The sequence below is a fragment of the Aplidium turbinatum genome, chromosome 8 (genome assembly GCF_918807975.1).
Source record: "Aplidium turbinatum chromosome 8, kaAplTurb1.1, whole genome shotgun sequence".
Taxonomy (NCBI): domain Eukaryota; kingdom Metazoa; phylum Chordata; class Ascidiacea; order Aplousobranchia; family Polyclinidae; genus Aplidium; species Aplidium turbinatum.
In genome coordinates, this window is record NC_137479.1 from 7,041,525 (window position 1) to 7,065,066 (window position 23,542).

Consider the following 23,542-nt stretch of genomic DNA (forward strand, 5'->3'; position numbering starts at 1 on the left):
TGGTGTATGTTGACGTTGAACCAATAAAGAAGAACAAACTGTAACAGATTAAGGACCACGAAATTTGACTGCACTCAGTAGACGTGGTTTATTGGGATATATCAGCGAGATGCGACTACAGTTGTTGCAAGTGTAGTTTCACAAGTTCGGACTTGGGACCACTACACAAATGCAGTTGCTTTGCTTTCGTCTTCAATGACTATTGTAGATGAAATTGATTGCAAATTTATAAAAGATCAATTTATTATTGTTATTTATTATTACTGTGTTCAGTGTGTTGCTATTGTACTTATAATTATATTGTAAACTTACAGTATATTTAAACGGAGAGTAGTGACTAACCGTGGCAATTGGTAGTCTACTTCTTATTGAACCAAAGTGGCCTACTTGGTATTTCTACGTGTATACTAGGGCAGAAGTTCTCAACCTTTTGAGATTCAAGGACCACTTTAAAAAAATGTATCTCAGTCACGGACCACTACTCTCCTTCCTCCTCCCCTTGTAACGAACAAATGTCACTTATTGCTTGCTAAGTCATAAACAGTAGTTGGTTTTAGAAAGATTGCTACATTGGTGCGAGCCTTGAGCTTGCACATTTGAGCACAGCATATCCAAACGAGGTGTAATGCTTGACAGAGTCAATCGGAAATTCATCTTCGACTTCAAGTCGAAAACAATACTTTGTTTTTATTTTAACCAATGCAGAAAATCCACATTCACAAAGATAAGATGTCGCAAAAGGTAAAATTATTTTTAAAGCTTTCTGAGACAGTTGTGGATACTCATAATAATAATAATAATGTTAGTTTTTATATAGCGCTGTATCCATCGCAGAATGCGTTGCTCCTCAGCTCTTCACAAAGCAGACAGTGTCAATGCAGCCGTATAGAGGCGCAACTGAGTACATTGTGAAGTGAAGCTTGTATCCAAAATTTTATCAAGCTCACTCTCAGATGGATGCAACATATTCAAAGTAGTGTCACTGGTCAGTTCACGGACTGGAAACCCACGAAAATCTCTGAACGTTCAAATCACCAATGTACAAGTTAATTTGATCCTGCAGTGACTGAGTATGGTCTAAAATAAAATTCATCAACAGTTCTTTATTGATTTTAGCATTTTCTGGTTTATCAGTGAATTCGTACAATTGATCAAACATGTCAAAATTGCCCTGCAATAATCTTGTCCTCCAAGAATAAAGTTTTTTCGTAAAAGCAGACACTTTATTACTGAGGGTAATTAAATTTGTCCGCTTTCCTTGCAGCGATGAATTAAGTCTATTCAGTTGTTCAAAAATGTCAGCCAAATAAGCCAGAACAGCAACCCAAAAGCTATCGTTGAAATGAGCAACAAGCTTGCATTTCTTCTCCAAGAAACTCTCTCGCAGCATCACGTAACTCAAGCAGTTGGTTAAACACTTTTCCCCTTGATAACCAGCGAACTTGAGTACGCATCAGTAGCTGTTCATGATTGTTCCAGACAATTGTTCACCAAATCAAACGTCATATAAAACCGTTCAGGTCTACTGAATCTTAGCGTATTACGTAATGCAATATTTCTAAAAAATGAGCAGATTGCAATATCGCTTGCAAGACCTGTAAAACATTGCAACTGCAGCAATACATTACATCATCGTTAAATCTTTAATTACTTGAACAGGTGTAGGCCAGGCTTGAACAGGTGTAAGCCAAACTTGAACAGCTGCTTGAATAGCTTATCATTGCTTATCATTATTACGTCACAGTAACTGCTTGCGTGCGTTTGAGATATCGTAATTTATTCTCATCATTTTAAAATTGTTGCTTGAAGAAGTTGGTCGCATATTTAACTGTTTTGCTTAGTGCTTGCCAGCTGGACAAAATTTCCGTCTTTTATCCAAGTAATTTGCATTGTAGTGACAAGTTTAGTGGTGTAACGCGTTGCACCCCAATTTCGACAGCCGTGGGCTATTTTTACAGAAATTTAATTCTTGAATAGACGTTTTAGAAGAGTGTTTCTTTTCGGTCATTACATGCAGACGAACGGATCCGGGAATCTTATGTTACAATTTTCCCACGAAGAGATTATGGTTTACCGCTGTGACCATAAATAATGAAAGACGTGGTTTGTTAGTTGGTAGGCCAAGAAGCACTTAAAGCACATAAATAATAAAAGACGTGTTGTTGTCAGTTCCGGAAGCACAAAAGAAATAATCAAAGACGTTTCTTCTCAGTTGGTACTGAAGAACTTCAAGCTGAAAATTAAACACGTTTCTTTGTTGGTTATCAAGAAAAACAACATTGACATTCATTGGCAAGAAAAAAAGAAAATTAAAGACAGTCGATCTGTGCTTCAAGATTCAAGTGGACGAATCCAAGCAAGTTTTGTGGAACTTTAGGACTGTATATACCCCTACAACTACGGTATTGTGCATTTAAATTCCTTTTGTATTTTTACGGTCTTTGCAGTTAAGTTTTTTATAACTTAATAATTTGTGTGTTTGTGTAACTTAATTTTTTTAATTGTTAAATTTAGCACCAACATTTAATATGTCTACACTCGGTGGCGACAGGGACTCGACCACCGTCGATTCGACTGAGTTTAAGCCTTATGATGTTCTTTGCGGTCGGGCAGGCCATTCTGGGGAGGGACCCAGTAACGATGAGGCTAAGTCAGTTCGAGAGGCCCGGCATCTTAGAAGGGATATTTTGACTCAAATTGGGAAACTTTCTGTAGCCCTAGGTTCTTTGAGTGATAAGCAGGAACTGTTAATTTTTCGATCTAACTTATCTACTTTAGAAGAGGAATTACGGCATTTCCATGCGCTTTTGAGTAAAATTTTCAACTCTGCAATTTTGGCAGAACTTCGTGATAGGGTAAATCCCGAATTTAACTCGTTAAAAAATAACTTCGAACAAAAAGTAAGTGAGTTCTCAGATATGTTGGATGCTGACATACATCCTGAGGATAGCGCCTCAAATGTAAGCACTAGGATGTCTAGGAGCTCGTCACGGATAGTTGCACAAATTAACCTACAGCTAATACGAGAGGAGCTCCAGATACAAGCTGACGCCGAAGCAAGAGCAGCTGAGACCATCGCGAGAGCTGGGGCCATACGGGCAGAGGCCGCCGCGAGAGCTGCTGAGGCCGCACGAGCAGAGGCCGCCGCGAGAGCCGAAGCGAGAACTGCTGAGTTCGCACTCAAAGACGCTCAGTTGAGGGCTGAACAACGTAAAGAGGTAGTTTTAGCTGAATGTCGTTCAGAGTTGGGCTCCCGGCGTTTGTTTGTTTGTTTGTTTATCTTTATCCTGCATTGCGGGAAAGCGGACTTGAGCGCTATGCATCGGTGTACGCTTTCCGACATACACCTGACCCACGCTGCAGCCGACGGCAATGTCTGTTTCCGGTTGTCTACTCTACTTATGACTTAAATTTGGTACTACCCATTACTCGAAATCGATCACTAGGTAGAGGCAATTATCGTAAAGTTTCTTGCCCAGAGAAACAACAGCAAGTGCCGGTGGCTGGAGTCGAACATGCAGGCTCTCGACTGCGAGCCCAACGCGCTAACCACTCGGCCACGGCTGCCGACAGGAAGGGATCTTCTAGCCATTCCAGAAGTGAACATCAATCGCGGTTAAATTTACATAACCCTTTCCAGACGCCTGTTCAACCCGTGAGTGGACTTGTGCAATCCACACGTTTTCAAGCTGTTTCAGGAGGTCTCGGGGCCGCGGCTAAGGGCCTTCCGAAGGATCTAGAGCCAAGGCCTGCGAATTATAGCCGAACTCCTCCCCCAGAGCGTACAGGTCACGGGGCCGCTATTAGAAGTAATGTTTTGCCCCCTTCACAGTTTTCTGCGCCGCCAGATTTTGATCACCCAGCTACACGTAATTTGAGTGGTTGTGAGAGGCGTGTCGCGTCTACTGATTTTAACGTTTGTGAGGATCGTGATCGGGCTGTGCATGTGACTGTGCCCCATCAGCCCCTTAAGGAATATAGCTTGTCTTCTCCTGCTAAATCGAGTTCTCAACAGCAGGATTGCTTTTATGAATACCAAAATAGTAAGACGTTTTTCGATAAGGCGGCCTTGATTGGTTACGATGGTAATAATATGCCATTTATCTTCTTTAAAAATCGTGTTACGGCCTTGATGGCAGCTTCGCCCTTTAAAGGGGACTCGTTTGACTTTGTTACAAGCAGCTTGTGTTAGAACAGCTGCTCAAACGATTGCTAATTTGGTTTCTGACACTCCTGGCTTGTCAGAGGAAGACAGGATAGAAATGTCGTTAGATCAATTGTCCCGACGTTTTGGAGTTCGTGGAGGTCTTTTCGCCGAACCGGAAATTAGAAAGTATCGCTATGGTAGCAAATTGACTTCGATCTCTTCTAGTGATTTGAAAGAGTTTAAAGATGAATTGTCGCGGTGTCTGCTTTACGCGCAAGCTTATGGTCAGCGCGATAAATAGGAAGGACGTTTTGTTTTGGATTTGGCTAAGCGACTCCCGTTTGACGCTAAGCAGCGTTATCTTGACTTTTTAGGTGATCAGTATGGTGGCACTAATGAGCCTACTTTTCAGAGTTTGTTTAATTTTGTAGTATGAGAGCAAACGCGTAAGTCGACTGATTTTAGCATTATGCTAATGGGCGATTCTGGTGAGTCGCAGCATTTTAAAAAGTTTGGCAAAGGAAAATTGCCTTCATGTCCGGTTAGGCAGACGTCGGTAAAACCCCATGATAATGTGATTTCAGGAAGTTCGCAGTACTCGACTGCTGTTGGCGCACCGCACGGTGGTGTGGCCAGACGTAGAGACATACCGGCATGTTTTTATTGTTCGTCACGTGGTCAAGTTGAATATCATTTTTTTGTCTAATAGACCTTTTGCACATTCAAAATCACCAGAGCGTGACGTTTGAGTTACGCGGAGTCTGAGGGTTGAGAATCGCTGGTTTACTACGGTTTATGAAGGCGTTTCTTGTTATTGCAAGCAAGCGTGAGGTCGGTGGCAGGTGAAAGTAATTTTTTTGTGTTTATGAATTGTTGTAGATTATCGGCACACTTCAATTCTTGTTCGTTTTAATCATAGTGTTGGCTAACAGACTAGGAAAGGCAATTTAGGACGCCATTGTGAAGCGTGTGCATTTGACCGGGAATTATGGACCACGATAGTGGCACCTTGTCTTGCAACATTTTATTTTTATTCTGCATAACATAATATGCAACGAACCAACCACATTTTATTGATGATACCAAGCATAGTCACTGGTATTTTCCTGTCGAAGATGTGAAATTGACGAATTTTTTTATGGTCCTCTCTACATGAATGCGATGGCGTGCAATACTTCGTTTATTCAACACTTCGTCCTCACTCATTTGAGGCCTTCTACCTAGGAACGGTGAGATATTCAAATGTAGACCAATACCATGTAGGCTAAGTCTTTTTCTATAAGAAACCCTTTATCGGCCATAACAGCATCATGAAGTGCAGTTCATTAGCAGCTATTTTCTGCTTCAAAAAGTGAAAAAATCCACTCCTCTGATATATTTCTTTGTCACTCACCAGTGTACAACTGAAATACAAACATATTACCCCAGGGCCTGATTAACCATGAGGCACACGAGGCACAGGCCTCAGGCCCCCTGGTTTTGGGGGCCCCAATTTTTTTTACATTAGTACGGTAGCCTACCGTAGGCGTAGGTAGTGAAAATTGTTGTGCCAGTGTGTGCACAGTTGCTATTTTGGAGTAACGATTTCAAATTGTATAACAATTTTGCAGTAACCGTTAAGCACTACTGTTCTGCATCGAAAGCGATTGCCAATAGGGGCCCCTAAACTTAGCTGTGCCTCGGGCCCCCGTGAGCCTTAATCAGGCCCTGTATTACCCCCATTTGGATCAACTCCCACTAATGACTAATGCCTTTGCAGTGTTTGTACTTTTATAGTTCGAGTACGTTTGCGACTGACGGTGAAGTGAGGACAGTGTTTCGAGACGTAGGCCTACTTCAGTGCAGTCGATGATGATCATGGTGCTTGGGTAGTCCTTTTTGAAGTCTGGCTTCATGGTTGCTATGATAACGTCACGATGAGGGAATATGTTCAAACTAATCAACCTTAAATACATGAGGTGCATTCATGAATGAAAAATACGGTGTACAGTACAGTACGAATGCGGAACTAATACCAAACCTTGTGCTTTAAGTCTGTATAAAACAAACCCAGGCGAAGCTTCAACACCAGCAAAAATTCAATCTTTCACCGCTAATCTATGTAGATGCAGTGCTCCTGTAGCATTTTGAGGTATTTCGAAAGTAGCCTTGTCATTAAGTTCTGCATCAATATTTTGATTTGCATGCTTAGCTTTTGAAGCTGTATAATTCAAGAAATTCTTCCTATCTTTGCCTGGCAAGATCGCTTCCAATACAGCAAAGAACTGGTCGAAGGTTTACACTTCTGTAGCCTAACAGAGTTTTATTTTCTGGCAAATTATACTGAAACACTGATACACGCCTGTAAAGACCACAAAACAACAGCTCAAGCAAACGTTAAACAATTTATTCGCCTGCAAACTACGCCACTAACCCTATCGCACAGCATTGTGAACAGCGGCTAGTCGTTCACGACTCCAACGTCACGCTCTGTTGGTTTGTTATGCAAAAGGTCTATTGTAAAGAATTTTTGCGCTTGACACGCAAAGATCGGAGAGATGTTATTGTGAAAGCTGGCAAATGTTTGAATTGTTTGCGCCAGCATATGGTTAGGGACTGTAATCATGCAAACAACTGTCGTCAATGTGGGCCTAACAACGTTAGGAAACACTTTTTTCTTCTGCATGATTTGTATGTGACGTCACGTGATTCTCTGGATTCGATCGGCAAAGATGATGCTGGTGCCAGAGTTCCTGTGCGTGTGGTTAAGATTGGAAATGTTAAAGCAGCTTTTAACCGCATTACTGCTGCTCGTGTTTTGAATACAATAACTGGCAAATCGAAGTTGGTGTATTGTCAGCAGTGGCGGCTCGTGACTTATGGCCATGGGGGTGCTGTTAATGGTGATGTTAAATGTGACGTCAAGAAGTGAGAGGAACGGACGAGCGCCGAAGGCGCGAGCCTCCTAGGGGGGTCTGGGGGCATGCCCCCCCAGAAAATTTTGCACTTTTATATGCTCTAAAAGGCCATTCCTGGTGTTTTCAGGACAAAAAATAAAAATTTTAAGCAGTTGAAAATGTGGATTTTTAGAACTTTGAAACAAAAAAATTGTTTTTTCTTAATGCTTTAGCTGCCAGCGTTTTGAAAAAGTGAGAAGAGTTCTCCTCTTCCTCTTGTTGCCATGGTAATGAAAAAATAGGTTGCCAAACTATTAAAATGCACTTTGAAATTTCGGAGCAAATCGGTGTTGCAATTGATCGGCGAAATGACAATTGCATTTACAAGCGCCGCACCAGTCAGCAAATCAGTTTTGTTTTACATTGAATCAACTTGTTCAGACGTGAAGTCTATGCAAAGAAAAACGATAGGCCAATTGGTTGATTCAACGTATTCAGACGTTGAATCAATGTAAATACGAACTGTTAGGCTAATTGGGTTCTTTGAACAAATCCAATGGCTTTAGTAAATGTTTCTCAATTAAAACCTGTACCTAGTCAGCAAAGTTCCCTTTTGTACATGATTTCAACGTCTGGCGATGTGAAATGATACAAAAATGAAAAAATTTTGCAGGCCAAGTCATAGCCGTACGAGACCAAACCATTTTGGGGGGGGCAGAAAGTAATTTGCCCAAATGTGCACGCTTTTATAGAAATTGCCCAAATATAATGTATGCGGTGCATGATAACAGTGAAAAAGCAACATAACAAGATCACCAGCAGTGTCGTAGCCAGTAATTTTGAAAGGGGGGGGGGGGGTTTGAGGGCGTGTTTTGCTTATTACGATACCCAGCAGCGGGGGGTCTGGGGGGCCTCCCCCAGAAAATTTTGAAAAATTACTTTGAATTTGGTGCATTCTGAGAGTATTTTCAACAAAAATGTGGTTATGAATATTCCTGTAAAATGGTGCTGTCCGGTGGCATAGCAAAAGGATAAGATCATGTTTTCTTCAGTATTTTTCGGAAATAAAGCTACAATTCTCAATGTTTCCTTGTTGCTAATTCCTGGCTGAGATATTTGAATATTTGGTAATGGCAAAACTCGCTCTTTGCAATACCCAGTCCCCCCCCCCCCCCCCCGGCTACGCCACTGATCACCAGCTAGCTAGAATTTCTTACCAAAGTAATCAAGATAGAACAACTGAATTCATCTTTGAAGAGCATGGTAAGTAGGAGTAACAAATATTGTTTTACACATCACAAATAATAAACAAGGCCACTTAAATATTCAGTTGTGATGTCATAAAAGACTCAGAAAAATAAACATTGCAGGAAACCGGCTCAGGGTGACCATGCGGATTCAGAAAAAAGTAATTAAATGTAATAAAACACAGACATACCGTACTACTTCTGTTCAAATAAACTTTGTTCAATCAATTAAAGTAGTTTTGATGATACGAATTTTAGTACAAAAATAAAAAGGTCTGGCAGCACTACTTCTAAAAATATGGTTAGGCCAGGTAATTTGATGACAAAAATAACTAAGTTTAATATGTTCTAAGTTTGCATACAGACGGTGACGTAGGATTCAAAGAAACCAATTAGCCTGACAGTATGTATTTACATTGATTCAATGTCTGAATATTGAATAATATTCAATCATCGGATTTGCAGAAGGCGTCGTTGGATTTTCAAAAAATCGCCGAATAGGAAACTCGCCGAAAAAGGCTCTCACCGAATAGGGAACTCGCTGAATAGTAGCAGAACCTTTTATGAAAGTAACCAAACAAAGCTAAGCAATACCTTAACATTACAGTACTTTTAACAGGTATAACATGTTTTTGTTAAATGTTGTGGTGTTGCTTAGCTATGTCCATTTATGGTTGAAAAAGTACTGTGACCTTCCCACCCGAATTGTTTTGTAAAAGTAGGCTATTCACCAGATTTATATAAATTCCTATTTTGTAGTTGCCCAAATCAAGATGATGCATTTATGGATAGGCTATTATGAAAAAAATTAAAGACTTTGTAAATTTTGATGCCGAGGCAACTGCATCATGCCAATTTGGGCAGTTTTATAAATAGGCCTAGACTATGATGAGATAATTTCATATTTTTGTTGCCCAAATCTAAACGATACAGTTATGTAAATGGGAAAAATTAATGAATTTGTTCATTTTGGGGAAACTGCCTCACGCTAATTTGGGCAGTTGCATAAACAGAACATAAACAGACAGTTTCATCAAATAATTTCATGTTTTTAGCTGCCCAAATCAACACGATGCATTTGTGAAAATTAATAAAATTAGCTTTATAGCAAATTTTGTGTTTTGATTTGGGCAGTTTCACAAAAGTATTAGAGACATATTTTGGTGGCTGCCCAAATTGGCATGATGCAGTTGGATAAATGCATTTCGTACTATAGTTTGATCACCATGCAATACAATACATCAATACGGGTGTGCCAAATGAAAATTTTGCGGCACATTTTTTGTGCAAATAAGAGGCTGTACTTAGTTTGATAAGAAAAACTATAAATTAATATATTTTACCTAATTCATGCAACTTTGTAGCTTTTTATATAGCAATTTTTGCCCTAATAATTTTAAGATTTTGCCCGGATTCGCGACGTTTTGAAACAACAGGGGGGACGGCTGCCCCCCTGGCTCGAACGGCTATGGGCCAAGTGCCAGGCTACCATGCCGACGTTGCACATGGTCTGTTGCACCTATAGGCTACCATGTTTGGTTTGCCTCTATATATATGACATACATTCAAAAGTTTTGTTGACATCAAAAATTTATTGACTGTTTTGAGTTACAGCATCTTTTTGTGAAAAAGGTTGTTTTGATATATTAAGTAGTAGCAATTAGTATAAAGGAGGGGTTCTTAACCTTTTTTGTCTCGTTTACCCCTTGCCGAATAAAAAAAGTAAAATTTACCCCCACCGTTTTGGTAACCCTTTGTGATGTCATCGTGTCCAGTCAACCATGCGAAGAAATGCAAAACATCTTTTTTGTCTGGATTTACCTTGGCAAATATCAAAAACAAGCTGTTAATTTGCCGAAGACACGATTGTTCTTGACGGGGTCCTGTGAAAAATAATGTCTGCCCAAATGTCCTAAATAACTATGATAACAGCACACAAGAATGTTTAAGTTTTTTTATTTTATTAATGACTGACACGCAATTTCAACAGTCAATCAGTGAGACTTTTGTGCTTTCTTTCCACGAACAATTTTGGAGATTCTTGGAACAGTCTTTGAAAGAGCTCCTCGCATGTCGTGTTTGGGAACTAAGCGAGATCGTTGTTTTGTTTTAATAGTCAACAATGAAGGGAACCCTACTTCACACAGATAAATAGCTGGAAAAGGTGTAATAACTTCAAATGCAAGCTTAGTCAGCGTAGGAAACTTTTCGACTAATCCACACCAAAACTTGGAAAAGTAAAAAGTCACCATTGCATAATAAGAATTTGGAACAAAGCGTTGTTGAACATTGAAGATCAATCAATTCATCTTTGCAAAGATCATCGTCAGCAATACTTTCTAACTTGGCTTCGAAGGGATGAGTTATCCAAAGAGCAGTACTGTTAAAACTTTCACCTTCGACGTAACCGTCAAAGTTCTTTTTTAAGGCAGCAAGGTGCTGGTATATTTCGACTTCGCGGTCAGAAATCTAGTTGCGACTTCTACTGACTTTTCAAACATCAAATGTTGGAAAATTTGTGTAAATTCCTTTTTGAACTCTTTTACTCCACAGATCTAATTTTGTCTGAAAGCCCTGAATTTTATCTTGTAGGCCTTCACCTATAATGGTAACACTTTTTCCTTGTATTTGCATATTGAGCTGGTACAGTAAAAAGTACACTAAAAATGTAGCACACATACGCTGCTGCAAAGAAACTGGTAATCTACTTGCGTGGAGATAAAAGAAAAAGACGAAAACTTACATTAAGCATAAATTTGAATCAAAATCGAGTGCAACATTACCAGTTTTTTACTAACTGAAAAAATGAATAAAGTACGGTAAACAATATCACACCAAATCAGAAGAATCAGTTTATTTAAATACAGAGCTTTCGCCACACAAGTGTGGCTTCATCAAAATAAACTGCAACAATAACAAAAATTTTGAAAAAATTTTCACTCAAATTTGAAAAAATGAAGTTTGCTTTAATTTATGATTCAGTAAGTTTACCCCCTCGGTAGGTGAAATTTACCCCCAGGGGGTAAATTTACCCCCGGTTAAGAACCCCTGGTATAAAGCAATAAGCAAATAGTATAAAGCAATTATTTTGAAGAGTCTGTTCAAACTACTAACTTACAGGCTGAAGGCACTCAAAAGCAAACAGTGGATGAGATATATTTCACATATCATATTTTTATTATTATTTATTTGCTTCAGACAAAGCTGTCCATATCCAAAACAACAAAATAATACACAAAATGCAAATGCACAAAGGTCACAGAGAGCCACTTTGGATGCAGTCAATTTAAAAGCTCACTAAATAGGCTATCTACTGTTACAAATTTACATACAATGAGCGTTGGAAGAATTGAAAGTATTCAGAACGATAAAAACAATCAGATGACATCAGGCCTGATATAAAGCAATTTGAGGAATGAATGCAATGCATAAAATCATCAAATAACTTATTTAAAAAATGAACATATTATTACCATAAAAATGTAGGACTAGCAGTAAAAATTGCCTTTGAACTTTGATTTTGTTGTGATTTGCAGTAAGCAACTACCCTGACAACAAAATCTGCCATTTTTACATTGATTCAACATCTGCAGACGTTGAATCAATGTAAAAATGGTGGATTTTGCTGTCTGGGTAGTCATAAAACATTGAGAGCTATAAACCTTATTGTTACTCAACGCAAAAAGAAAGTTTACTAGCTGGACGCATATTGGACATATGTGTCTAAATGCCACTTGTACTATGAGACAACTTTTCTTCCTCCTGATCAAGACATTTTTCCTCTGATCAAGACATCTTTCCCAACAGCTTTTCCTCTGACTATTTATGTCAAATACTGTGATATCTTCTTCAGCTCTCTTCTTTTATTCCCGCATCTACATGAGTTTAAAATATACTATTGTCTTATTTCATTTTTAGGTAAAAATTTTCACAAAAGTTGCGGTACTTGTTTGCATAAATACGAGCAGTTTCCTTTACAGTACAGTAGGCTATGCTATTATCAGGTATGGTACCATGTAAAACATGGTAATCTTAATGTTAAGCAACAGAAAGCAAGGTTGTTAAAACTAACATTTAAATTGGGTGATCATTTATTTTTTCTCACCTCATATTCCCCTTGACTTTCACTTTCATATCCAAAATTACTTGTCTCTGCCAAAATACTTATAATATATATGGTTTGACAAATCAATGTTGGACAACACATTTTATAGATTGGAAAGTTTCAAATTAACTTATTTACAACCTAATTCAATAACGCAAATCTGCAATTTATATATATATACCATTAAGGTTTGATCTGGCATTATGGATTTGATGTTTTATACAGTAGGCTATGCAGTTTAAAGATTCATAGCCTATTCACTGTTGGCATATACCGGTAGTTCAGTTTATTTTTCATCATTAACGTGTCTGGAATGAAAATGGTTGTGAAAGCTACAATATAGACCTAACATCAATACGGTATACGAACATGCCAATAAACAGGAAAAGGTAACCAGTTAATGCTATGCATAGGTCTATCTATCTATAGGCTACTGAGAAATGTTAAAGAAAATAAATGTAGCCTATACTGTAAGCATCTGTTCTTAGTCCAACATCATTATTGTCTAAAACACTGACGTCTAGGTCTAACTCTACAAAAATACTTAATTTACATTAGTCTAACTCTAAACAGCTCAAAAAGCAACTGCAAGTTAGTGAGGGAGAACACACATTTAGCTGCCTGACTAGCTTCGACTGGAAGGGTTGCCAATAGTAATACCACTGGCTTACAGTCCAGCAGTTTCTGTCGTAAGAGAAATTTCAAGACTACAACATGGCAACACTGGTACTGCAAAAAACGCAGTCCCTCTCCCGGTAGACACTTTAACGTAGGACAGTTTTCCTCACGAATCAGCTGATTTCAGTCATGTGACTCATGCCATTATGATTGTTGGCGCCGAAAATGCGTTGGTATTGACTTCCCGCTAAAAACGTCAGACAACTAGTCAACTGTAATACTGTATCTATCTGTGTATTCTGTGAATCTAAGACATGGCAATTGGCAAGCACAATGACTCAAGCAAGAATTCTTGAAAAAGTAAGTGGGCTTGCTATTGTTAACTTAATTTGCTTGAACAAGTAAGTGGGCTTGCTATTGTGGGCTTGCTGTTGTAAGTTAACTTAATTTGTAGATTTACTTGTGTCCTGGCGTAGCCTTTGTAGGTCTGTGGAGGATTTTACTTTTTGGTGGTTAGTACGGTAACAGTGTAGTGAGGTGGTCACTTTGCGTTTTGTGTAGTGCTTTGACTAGAGGTTTGCTTACTTTTCTTTCTTTCATTCACTCGGACCTAGTGGCACGGTGGCATACGGTAGTTTGTCATCGCGCAGTAGATCTGTTGTTTTTGTTTAATTGCTTTGCGTGGAAGCATACCGCGCCATTCTGTTGTACGCTCTATTGTTGTAAGAGTTAAAAAGGTATTTCATTGTAAATTACAGTGTTTGACTTTTAGTCTCGTATTTTGCTTCAATTAAGCCAGGGGTTCCCCTGGGGGTAAATTTCACCTACCGAGGGGGTAAATTTACTAAATCATAAATTAAAACAAACTTCATTTTTTCAGTTATTAAAAGCTGATAGTGTTGCACTCGATTTTGATTCCAATTTATGCTTAATGTAAGTTTCCGTTTTTTTTTTTTTTTTATCTCCACGCAAGTAGATTACCAGTTTCATTTCAGCAGCGTAGGCCTATGTGTGCTACATTTTTTGGAAAAATTGGACACTGGAAAAATTGGTTAATTTCTTTCAACAAAATAATATATCCTGGAATCATGTGGGTTCACTTTGCACAGATGTTGCCCCTTCTATGCTAGGTGCGAAGTTTGGCTTTACAACTCTGGTGAAAAAAACTCGCACCGAACATCATTTCTACTCACTGTGCCCTTCATTCACATGCACTGGCAAGTAAAACCCTTCCAGAATATTTGAAAGCAGTATTGAAGCATGTGGTTGATTGTGTGAATTTTATCAGGGCACGTGCTCTTAATCATTATCTTTTCAAAGTGGTTTGTGATCAGATGGGATCAGAACACTCCGTTCTCCTTTATCACACCGAAGTTCCGTGGCTTTCTATAAAGGTTTTATTTTGTCTCGAGTTTTCGAAGTAGGCATGGTGAAATCGAGATGTTTCTTCGAGAACGCAAATCCCCGTTGAGTAAGCACTTTAGCGACAACAAATTTATTGGTGCATTGGCTTACTTGACAGACATTTTTTCAAGTTTAAACCAGCTCAATATGCAGATGCAAGGAAAAATTGTTACCATTATAAATGTACATGATAAAATTCAGGGCTTTCAGACAAAATTAGGTCTGTGGAGTAGAAGAGTTCAAAAAGGAATTTACGCAAATTTTTCCAACATTTGATGATTGGAAAGTCAGTAGAAGTCGCAACGAGATTTCTGACCTCAAAGTCGAAATATGCCAACACCTTGCCGCCTTAAAAAAGAACTTTGACGGTTACATCGAAGGTGAAAGTTTTAACAGCACTGCTCTTTGGATAACTCATCCCTTCAAAGCCAAGTTAGAAAGTATTGCTGACGATGGTCTTTGCAAAGATGAATTGATTGATCTTCAATGTTCAACAACGCTTTGTTCCAAATTCTTATCGTGCAATGGTGACTTTTCCAATTTTTAGCATGGCTGACTGGACACGATGACATCACAAGGGGCCACCAAAACGGTGGGGGTAAATTTTACTTTTTTCATTCGGCAAGGGGTAAACAAGACAAAAAAGGTTAAGAACCCCTGAATTAAGCTGTTGTACAAATGACTCACTGTTTCCTTTGATCAAGTGTAGCCAGTGGCGAACGCATGGGGGCATTGGGCTTTGCCTCCCAGGGTCCGTTTGTGATTCTGCAAAATTCGGTTGTTACCGTACATCATTTTAATTGTTGCATTTTGCAACGTCTGCATTGCAATGTTATTTTGTGCAGTGGTTTACAAGTGAAGCGGATACTCTTGAAGCTATCAAAGAGTTTGGACGGAAAAGTGGAGGGAAATTTATGCACAAACATTTTAATGAACTTCGTAAGTAGGCTCTTTGCTCTACTTCAGTTTTGTAAAAACAACTTTCTATGATACCGGTACCTAGACTTCGGCCTTTTTCAGCAGATATTCCTGCCCTTGAGTGTGTGCTAACTCTATTACTGGAATTGCTTACGTGATTACTGACTCACTCTTTCAGTGAACAATGGGAAAAGTCAAGAGGAGATACATTGTCTTGGTTGATTGTGTGTTGTTTGCTGTCAACTTAACTGAAGATGGATGCAACCTAGTTCGTACCCTGAAAAGATTTAGAGAAAAAATTTAAAAAAGCGGAAGTCGCTGATCGCAGTTTCCACAAACCTTTTAAATTTTTCCCCCTGAAAAAATCGAGAGAAAGATAGCACAAAGCCGAAGTCGCTGATCGCAGTTTCTGCTAACCGTAACCCTTCTACCCTAATGCTAACCTTCGCTCATCGCAGTTTCCGCGAACATGTTTCCGCTAACCCTAACCATAGACTAATCTATGCTCTAACCCTCGCTGATTGCAGTTTTCGCAAACATTTTTCCGTAGTTTCCGCTAACCCTTACCGTAGAGTAATCTATGCCCTAACCCTCGCTGATCGCAGTTTCCGCAAACATTTTTCCGCAGTTTCCGCTAACCTTTACCCTAACTCTAACCATCGAGTAATCTATGCTCTCTGATCCCAGTTTCTGCAAATATTTTTCCGCAGTTTCCGTTAACCCTAACTCTCGAGGTTGTTTGCAGAAACTCCGATCAGCGACTTCGTGCTTTGTGAAATTAAACTGCGATCAGCGACCTCGGCTTTTTTTAATTTTTTTTCTCGATCTTTTCAGGGTACGAACTGTTCAGGGTACAAACTAGGTTGCACCCACTGAAGATGGCCTAGCAAATGGAAGTTGATTTTTAACTGTATAGGCTAACACTAAACTGACTTGCATGAAAATGATTTTTTATTTGTATTAGCTTTGGCAAAACGTCGAAACATTTTCTGGGATTCCACAAAAACACCATATGTCATTATCCAAAGAGCTGACTTTGTCTCATCAGCGAAAGTTGGGTCTGTAAGTAGCCAAGTCTGTTGTTTTCTTTTGAATTTAAGTACACATGAGCACCTAATTATATATAAAATCTTCACTGTTCATGCTTTATTAAGAAAGAACATGTTTTACTTTATACAGCCTTGTATTAACATGGGAAACATTTTGATACTGTCATCATACTGTTTTTACACTGTCTGACTAGTTTTGAGATTGCTAAGCCTTCTACTTCTTTGCACCAAGAAGTTTTGGTAGTACAGAAAAGTGGGGACACTTTAGATGGCGTTGCTTTAAACAGAATGTTTGTTTGTTTGAATAACGTCCGCCCTGTTAGCTTAGTGGTAACACGCCCAACTCAAGATCAAGCAGCGCTGGTTCGGTTCTCTTGAGCAACACATTTCAGGACTGCTATCCATTCAGCGGCACGACTAATTTTCCAGCAACAACTAGGGATGGGCAAAATAGAATAATTAGCTATTCTAGAATATTCTAGAATACTGAAACCGAATATAGAATACAGATATCTATTCTAGAATAATTGACAGTTTTTACCATCGACACATTTTAATGATTTTTATGACTTTACAAAAACAATGAACATCACAAAAATTGCTTATCGCAGTGTAACAAATTTAGGCTTTCTAAATTTTTACCAGTCAAACGAGATCTCAACTTGGTGGCAGTTAAACCTGCACTTGAAAAACATCTCTCTGAAGAAGCAGATGTAGCAGGTACACAAAAATATTTTGAAACTAACTGATAGATAGAAATTTGAAGAGATCTAGTGGATGCTTCAACAACGCAAGATATAGGCTATAGGTATCTATTTCTGAAGCAGGGGAAGCCAAATTTGCTGATTCATCTTCACTACTGCAAGCAGCATCTTCAAAAAGAATCCCACAGCTCAACAAGTCGTCCATGCCACTGTACTGGCATAACGGTAGTACAGGCCCGTAGCCAGCCGGGGGCCTCACCCCCCCCTAAAAAAATGTTGCCCCCCTGGCAAAATCCCAACATTCTCGAGCAACAGCTACAATTATAATGATTTTGCCCATTTAAATGTTTTCGGCCCCCCCTAAAAAAAGTTGCCCCCCCTTTGCTCTGCGGTAGTATAGTAAAAGCTAACTACCCGTACGTACTTCTGCAGGGAGGGTCGCTCATTCGCACACCCTGTGGTCGACGTTGCCCTGCATATGAGAGTGGGAGCTCACGATGCTGGGTGGCTCAGCGAAGGCAAGTCGACCCTTCTATTCTACCAGAAACAACTTAGGTTTGTGGTACCGAAATAGAGAAAAATCCTGAAAGCGGATTAAGCTGATTCGTGCCACACTTCCGCAAGACTGTGCAAGGACTACAAAGCGCTTGACAAGAAAGATCTCTTTAATGCGAACAATGAAACTCGTGCGTTTTTCCGACGCAGCATCGCACTGAATCGATAAACAATTCTACTTTCGCTGCAGCTACGGACTAGTACGAAGTAGATCGTTAAAGCGGTTTCAATTATCCGATTTCATATGCATTTTGAAACCGGTTAGACTCTACAACCGGTTATTCTATATTCGGTATTCTATTTTGCCCATCCCTAGCAACAACAATCCAAAAAGTTCACTCTGCCTATGTCGGTAACTGCCCCTGCGTCAGAAGCCTCTGCAAGAATGAAAAACTACTAGCAATCCCCTATCAAAGGCTTTGTCAGTCTGAGGATAAGCAATCAAAAACCAGCCAACCAAACCAAAATTGTGCAAAGGCGGCGCTTCTATTTTCTACCTTTTTTATGCAATAACTTTGGAATACAATATAAGTTTAATAAAAGTTTATTTACACTTCCTTTAATTTTTGTATGTAGCAGTTAAATTTAGAAAATGTCTTCAAAGTGTTCCCATCTTCCCCTATATTGTCATCATAATCCATCGTCGGTTTGTTCCCCACTAGTGGGAGTGGCCGATTGTTTCCGCGCAGCAATTGTCTTAATCCCCTTTCTCCATTTCACCCTGTCCCTTGCATCTTCCTCCTTCAGTCCGACTTTTTTAAACTCATCCTTCACTTGTTGTTTCCACGTTCTTCTTGGACGACCGCGTTTCCTCTTCCCATCCACCTTTAGATCTAGTGCTTTTCTAAGAAAACTTCCTTCCTCCCTCCTTATCACATGTCCATACCATCTTACTCCATTTGCCCTTGCCAGTTGGTCTATGGTCTCTCTCACCACTAGCATATCCAACAATTCTTCAGTCCTTTTTTTCCCTTCTCGTTTTCACCCCACACATTGCTCTCACCATTGACCTTTCCGTTCTTCTCAGGATTGCCAGTTCACTCTCTCTCAGTACCCATGTCTCGCTACCATATAGCATTGCAGGCCGCACACAGCTCCGATATACTTTTCCTTTCATCCTTAGTGAAAATTTTCTGCCATACAACATTTCCCCACATTCTCTGAACCCTGCCCAACCCAATCCCGCCACCGCTGCCCCAGATCCACCACCCCCATCCATCCAATCACCCAGACAACTTTCCCTATATTGTCATTATTGTGAAACATCAATCTAAAGTAGGCCAAATTGTACAGTATTAACTTTCTTATTCCTGTCTGCATTTCAGGAATGCACTGGAAAAATTAGCAAGTATACAAAAATTCACCTATCAAAAGTGGTTAAGTTTCCTGACTTTCAAGTAAGTATCATTGTTTGTATTTGTCGGAAATGTGAATTATTGTTTTGTTGAAAAAACATCCATACAAGACATAACGGTGAGGTTTCACTACGGATTGCTCTGCGTGAATGAAAATGAATGCAAGTTTCATACAGTTTGGTGAAATGTTGTGCTGTAGCTTTCTCTTTATTTGGCAGGTGTCAAGTGAGGTTCTTTCAGAAGATGCGAAATTGAAGATACAATCTGTTCTTCGTGCACGTTGTGCTGGCACCAATTCTTTTCAGATGACTAAGAAGATGAGTATAGAGTCAAGTTCCCTGCAGTTGACAAGGTCTTACAGTAGTAGCGTACTTACAATACGTACCAGCTCAACAATTCTTTTTTCTCTAGTCTACTATAAATGTGTTACTTACACTTATGGTTAATCTTTGCAATGACAAGTGTAACTCTAAAAGTTTCAAAGACAATTGAAATTGTATTCATAGTTACAAGATGCAAGACAAAAAGAGAACAGTGTTGGTGAAACATTTCAACACAATGAAGATGGTGAAGACATCACTCAAAATTTTGATGTAAAGGTGAGTAAATTTGTTATCGTCGAAAAGGTCCAACTTGTATTGTTCCAGATATTGTGATCATCCAATGAAGTGATTGCCACTCATGTATCCTACAACGCAGCAAACACCGGATTGCCTTTTCAGTCTTGTAAAGGAAAGGTCTGCAAATAGTGGGTTGCAACCTAAACTTTGGTCACGCAACTTTCAGCTTTGGGTTGCAAAACAATTTAAACTAGCAACGAATAAAACTATTGTACCTGTAAACTGTAAAGGTGTTTGCTACACTGTGTTGTTATTGCATTGCTATCCAAGGAGGATATACAACTAGTTTTTAGGATTGTACCAAAAGTGTTTGTAGACTCCTGTTCTATATACTATCAATACATTGTTTGCAGTGGTTTTCTTCATGGGAATGTGTGACTAAAAGTGTTGAAGAATTTGAAAAAGAAACAACAACAAAATTTATAAAGGGAAAGAAAAACAAAGCTGGTAATGTGATGCAGTAAGCTTTTGGCTTCGGCTTCAAGTTGCACAAATGTATTGCTTATATGAGATAAGTGTGCTGTATCATAATCTCTGCATATATGTCCATTGTTCATGTATTAGGTGGTTTAAAGAGCTGACTGCAGTGGAACGAAACATCAGGAGTTCCTTTTGTCATTGCATGCACTCACTACTGGGGATGTCAGCATGGTAGAGTTGACAATAAAGCAAGAAATGAAAAGTAGAGACTCACACAACCACATGTCAGTTAGTTAAAAAAAGTGAAATTAAAGATATAGCGTACATCGATACTTTATTGCATGAGTCACCAAACTATCTTTCATCAAGAGGAGCATAAGTAGTAGGGTGGGTCACGAAACGGACTTTTTCACCAAATCGAAAAGCAGTTAAATTTTTTCTCGTATTTCTTATGCAGATTGTTTAGTGCTTCTGTGCGATTTCCATAGAGAGTAAGCTTGGGAAAGATGGACTAGAAGAAGCGACAATGGTGTTGGTGACAACAAACCAGCTGTAATAGGTCATTTGCGCGAATTGGCTAAAGCCGCTTCTGAGCAGTCCTTCACAGATGCACTAAATGATTTGAAAACCAGCAAGTGCTGGATGAATAACCCCAAGCTTCAAAGTTACATTGAAAATGCTTGGCTTCCAGGAAGGCAGGTTCGTTGAATGAGTAACTCAATGCAAGCATTCACAGCATTAATTTTGCAACGTTCACTGCTGGATACAATTGCAATGTACTGAGCTAAAAATATTTGCAGCGTTGGGTGTGGTTTTATCGAGCCAACAAGTGGAGCGTAACCTTCCACACAAACAATGGAGTGGAACGCCAAAACAGAACACTGAAGGAGTCATACATTCGAACACGGAGGGATAAATCTTTGTCAGCTCTTGTAGCGATAATTCGTAAAGAATTTCTTCCTGACAACAAGCATCGGTGAGTGAGAATTACCATGCTGTGTTATTGTGGTACAACTGCAATTACAGTACTACCATTTATTGTAAGCCTTGAAGGGTTAGAATGCTAGATATTAAATTTCAAGAATGCTTAAACTGTCATGTCATTTTCGAATGAACGTGCGCAACTGCACATACCGTCCTAAACAATAACCATACTGACATTATTAAGGCTGACCGTACTTTTGCGGGGCTACTTTTGTAGTCCGACCTATCAGCTATAAGATGTTGCTTTTGAGCACTGTTTGCTTGCTTTGCAGGTACGAACAACAAAATCTTTTCTTCGGAATTCTATCGTCAGTACAACTCCTCCATTCCAGAGTATTTGTACAATAGACCAAAAGAGGTGATCGGTAACTTTCTGAGAAGAATTGCTTCATCGGATGAAATTCCATACACCTCCATTTCTCAAGTTGGAGATGCATTTCTTGTAAGAAGTGCTTCGTCGGAATTAATCTATCGCGTAACGTTTGGTGGAGAAAGTACCATCCCCAATTGTTTCTGCGATGATTTCCAGAAGCATCTTCTTCCGTGCAAGCACATGTTTGCGGTTATTCAACACGTTGCCCATGTGTCTTGGGAGACTTTTCCTACTTGGTACGCAAATTCCCCTTTCATTGTTCTCGACCCGTGCGTAGTTGACAGCTTAGCAGTTAGGCCTGGGCGTGAGCGCCCACCAGACTCTGCTGAAGTGTGTGACTCAAGTTGTTTTGCGTCTGACACTCACATGGAACAGATTCTTCAAGACGTACCCGGCCCAAGCAATATTTTAAGCAACGCAAGACTGAACACCATAAAGGAAATGCGGACTGTTGTCAATGAAATGTTCAATGTGGTGTATAATGTGGAAGAAGACGCAGACGTGACAAATGCACTTGGTCAATTGTCCACGATGAGAGGTTATATTGCATCACGTTGCAATTCTGATGCAGCCTGCAGGATTAACAATTCGAAAGGATGTGAAGAAATTTCTTAAAGTTGTGCGGAAGCGCAAACCTGGCATTGCGTTTGCACGTGATCCATTGCCTAAGCGAACAAAACCTAATGCATACGCGCATCGTCATGGGGAGAAAGCAGATATGATGAAGTCTGCGTGTGCAGTGTCTTCCTTAGATGAAATGAGGAAGCAAACCTTTTAAGTGCTTATCATTTGCATTGTCAACATTTTCCGCTGTAAGCCTTTTGGAATTTTCAATTAAGCTGTGTATAGCAGTGGAGATGCTCTGTATAGAACAGGCTTGCTTGTTCTTTCTATCAACCCAGGCGACAATGAGCGACTGGCAACCGTGAAACCCCCCTTTTTAGGGCTAATATACGTGTTTGTTACCGCAGGGGACCTGGAGCCAAACTTATACTTATATGAACAGTGAACACAGCATGCAATGTGTCAGTGAAGGTGGATTGTGTAAATATCTACCATTATCAATCGTCATATTAAATATCCATCTACCATATATCTACTGCCATTTCAATACAGTCCTGCTATTAACTCTGCTCAAATCTCGTGAGTTAAAATCATTAGGATTAGATAGCAATAATAGTAGCTTAGGTAATATGTTTCTGGTAAGATTTTGAAAATTTTTCGACTGCTTCTAACCAACCAAATCAGTTGTTGAAAATTTAGTTGTGTGGCCGTCGACCGCCACTGCATGTTGGCATAAACACGTAAAACCATTATGCGTGTCCCCAGGCCCGGATTAAGATCAAATGGGGCCCCTGTGCTAATGAATTTTATGGGGGCCCTTACCAGCTTACGTGGAGCGTAATGGAAGTAGGCCTAAGCTGGTTTCGCTTGCAGAGGAAACCGAGCCTTGCTTAGGTAAGTTTGATAACTTTGAAATAGCACGTGATCCATGATTAAATAAGCATGTGCAAATTAAGTCAACAATGTTTACGTTATAATGGATGCAAAATCACACACATTTAATCAACGAAACCGTGCAAGGAAAAACATTGTAGCAAGGGACCACTGTTAGTACTGCACACTACACTGCAAAGTGCAATGTAAGGTTATTCTGAATTTTTTTTTCTAAACTGCTCTTTCATTCACTACGAACTACCAATAGGATTTAGAAAACTAACATGAAATTCAGTCGAACGACTTTTTTTCTGGCTATTGATAAATGTGTTACTTTTTTTAGACAGAGGGACCCCACTTTTCTTAATTTTTTGAAATTTGGACCAATGTCAAAATTTCTTGAAAAACTTTTTTCAGGAAAAATTTGTTATTATATTTTATTTATTTTTAGGAAAAGTGGGGCCCTTTGTCTGCGGGGCCCCTGTGCTTTAGCACACCCTAGCACAATGGTTAATCCAGGCTTGCGTGTCCCTCGTAAGCAGCTAAGCACAATAAAGAAAGACAAGATCTACTGATTGTGAAAATATGCTCAGACTCGCAAAACAAACAGTAGTTTTTCATAGCTTTGATGTGTTTGCCCAATCTAGGGTTTGCACGTTGTGGAGTGTAGACAACCACCAGTCTTCTGCTTTTTAAGGTTAGACTGAGCTATTCAAGATTGATTAAATCA

At 39.4% G+C, this 23,542-nt stretch overlaps 1 protein-coding gene across 1 annotated transcript; it reads left to right on the forward strand.

Moving 5' to 3' along the window:
- Nucleotides 1-13,326: 13,326 nt before the first annotated feature.
- LOC145776008 (uncharacterized) lies at nucleotides 13,327-20,665 on the forward strand. The gene is made up of 8 exons (XM_082587418.1): nucleotides 13,327-13,353; nucleotides 15,243-15,336; nucleotides 16,280-16,377; nucleotides 18,949-19,020; nucleotides 19,197-19,330; nucleotides 19,485-19,577; nucleotides 19,952-20,045; nucleotides 20,476-20,665. Exons 1-6 carry the CDS (start codon nucleotides 13,327-13,329, stop codon nucleotides 19,573-19,575), a joined length of 516 nt encoding a protein of 171 aa, XP_082443544.1. The 3' UTR covers nucleotides 19,576-19,577; nucleotides 19,952-20,045; nucleotides 20,476-20,665.
- Nucleotides 20,666-23,542: the final 2,877 nt, after the last annotated feature.

Bases quoted from the DNA above. Each gene is read 5' to 3' on its own strand.
- LOC145776008 (XM_082587418.1), top strand. From the start codon at position 13,327: ATGACTCAAGCAAGAATTCTTGAAAAA. The intron at 13,354-15,242 runs GTAAGTGGGCTT...TATTTTGTGCAG, and splicing joins AAGCAAGAATTCTTGAAAAA to TGGTTTACAAGTGAAGCGGA. The intron at 15,337-16,279 runs GTAAGTAGGCTC...TATTTGTATTAG, and splicing joins CAAACATTTTAATGAACTTC to CTTTGGCAAAACGTCGAAAC.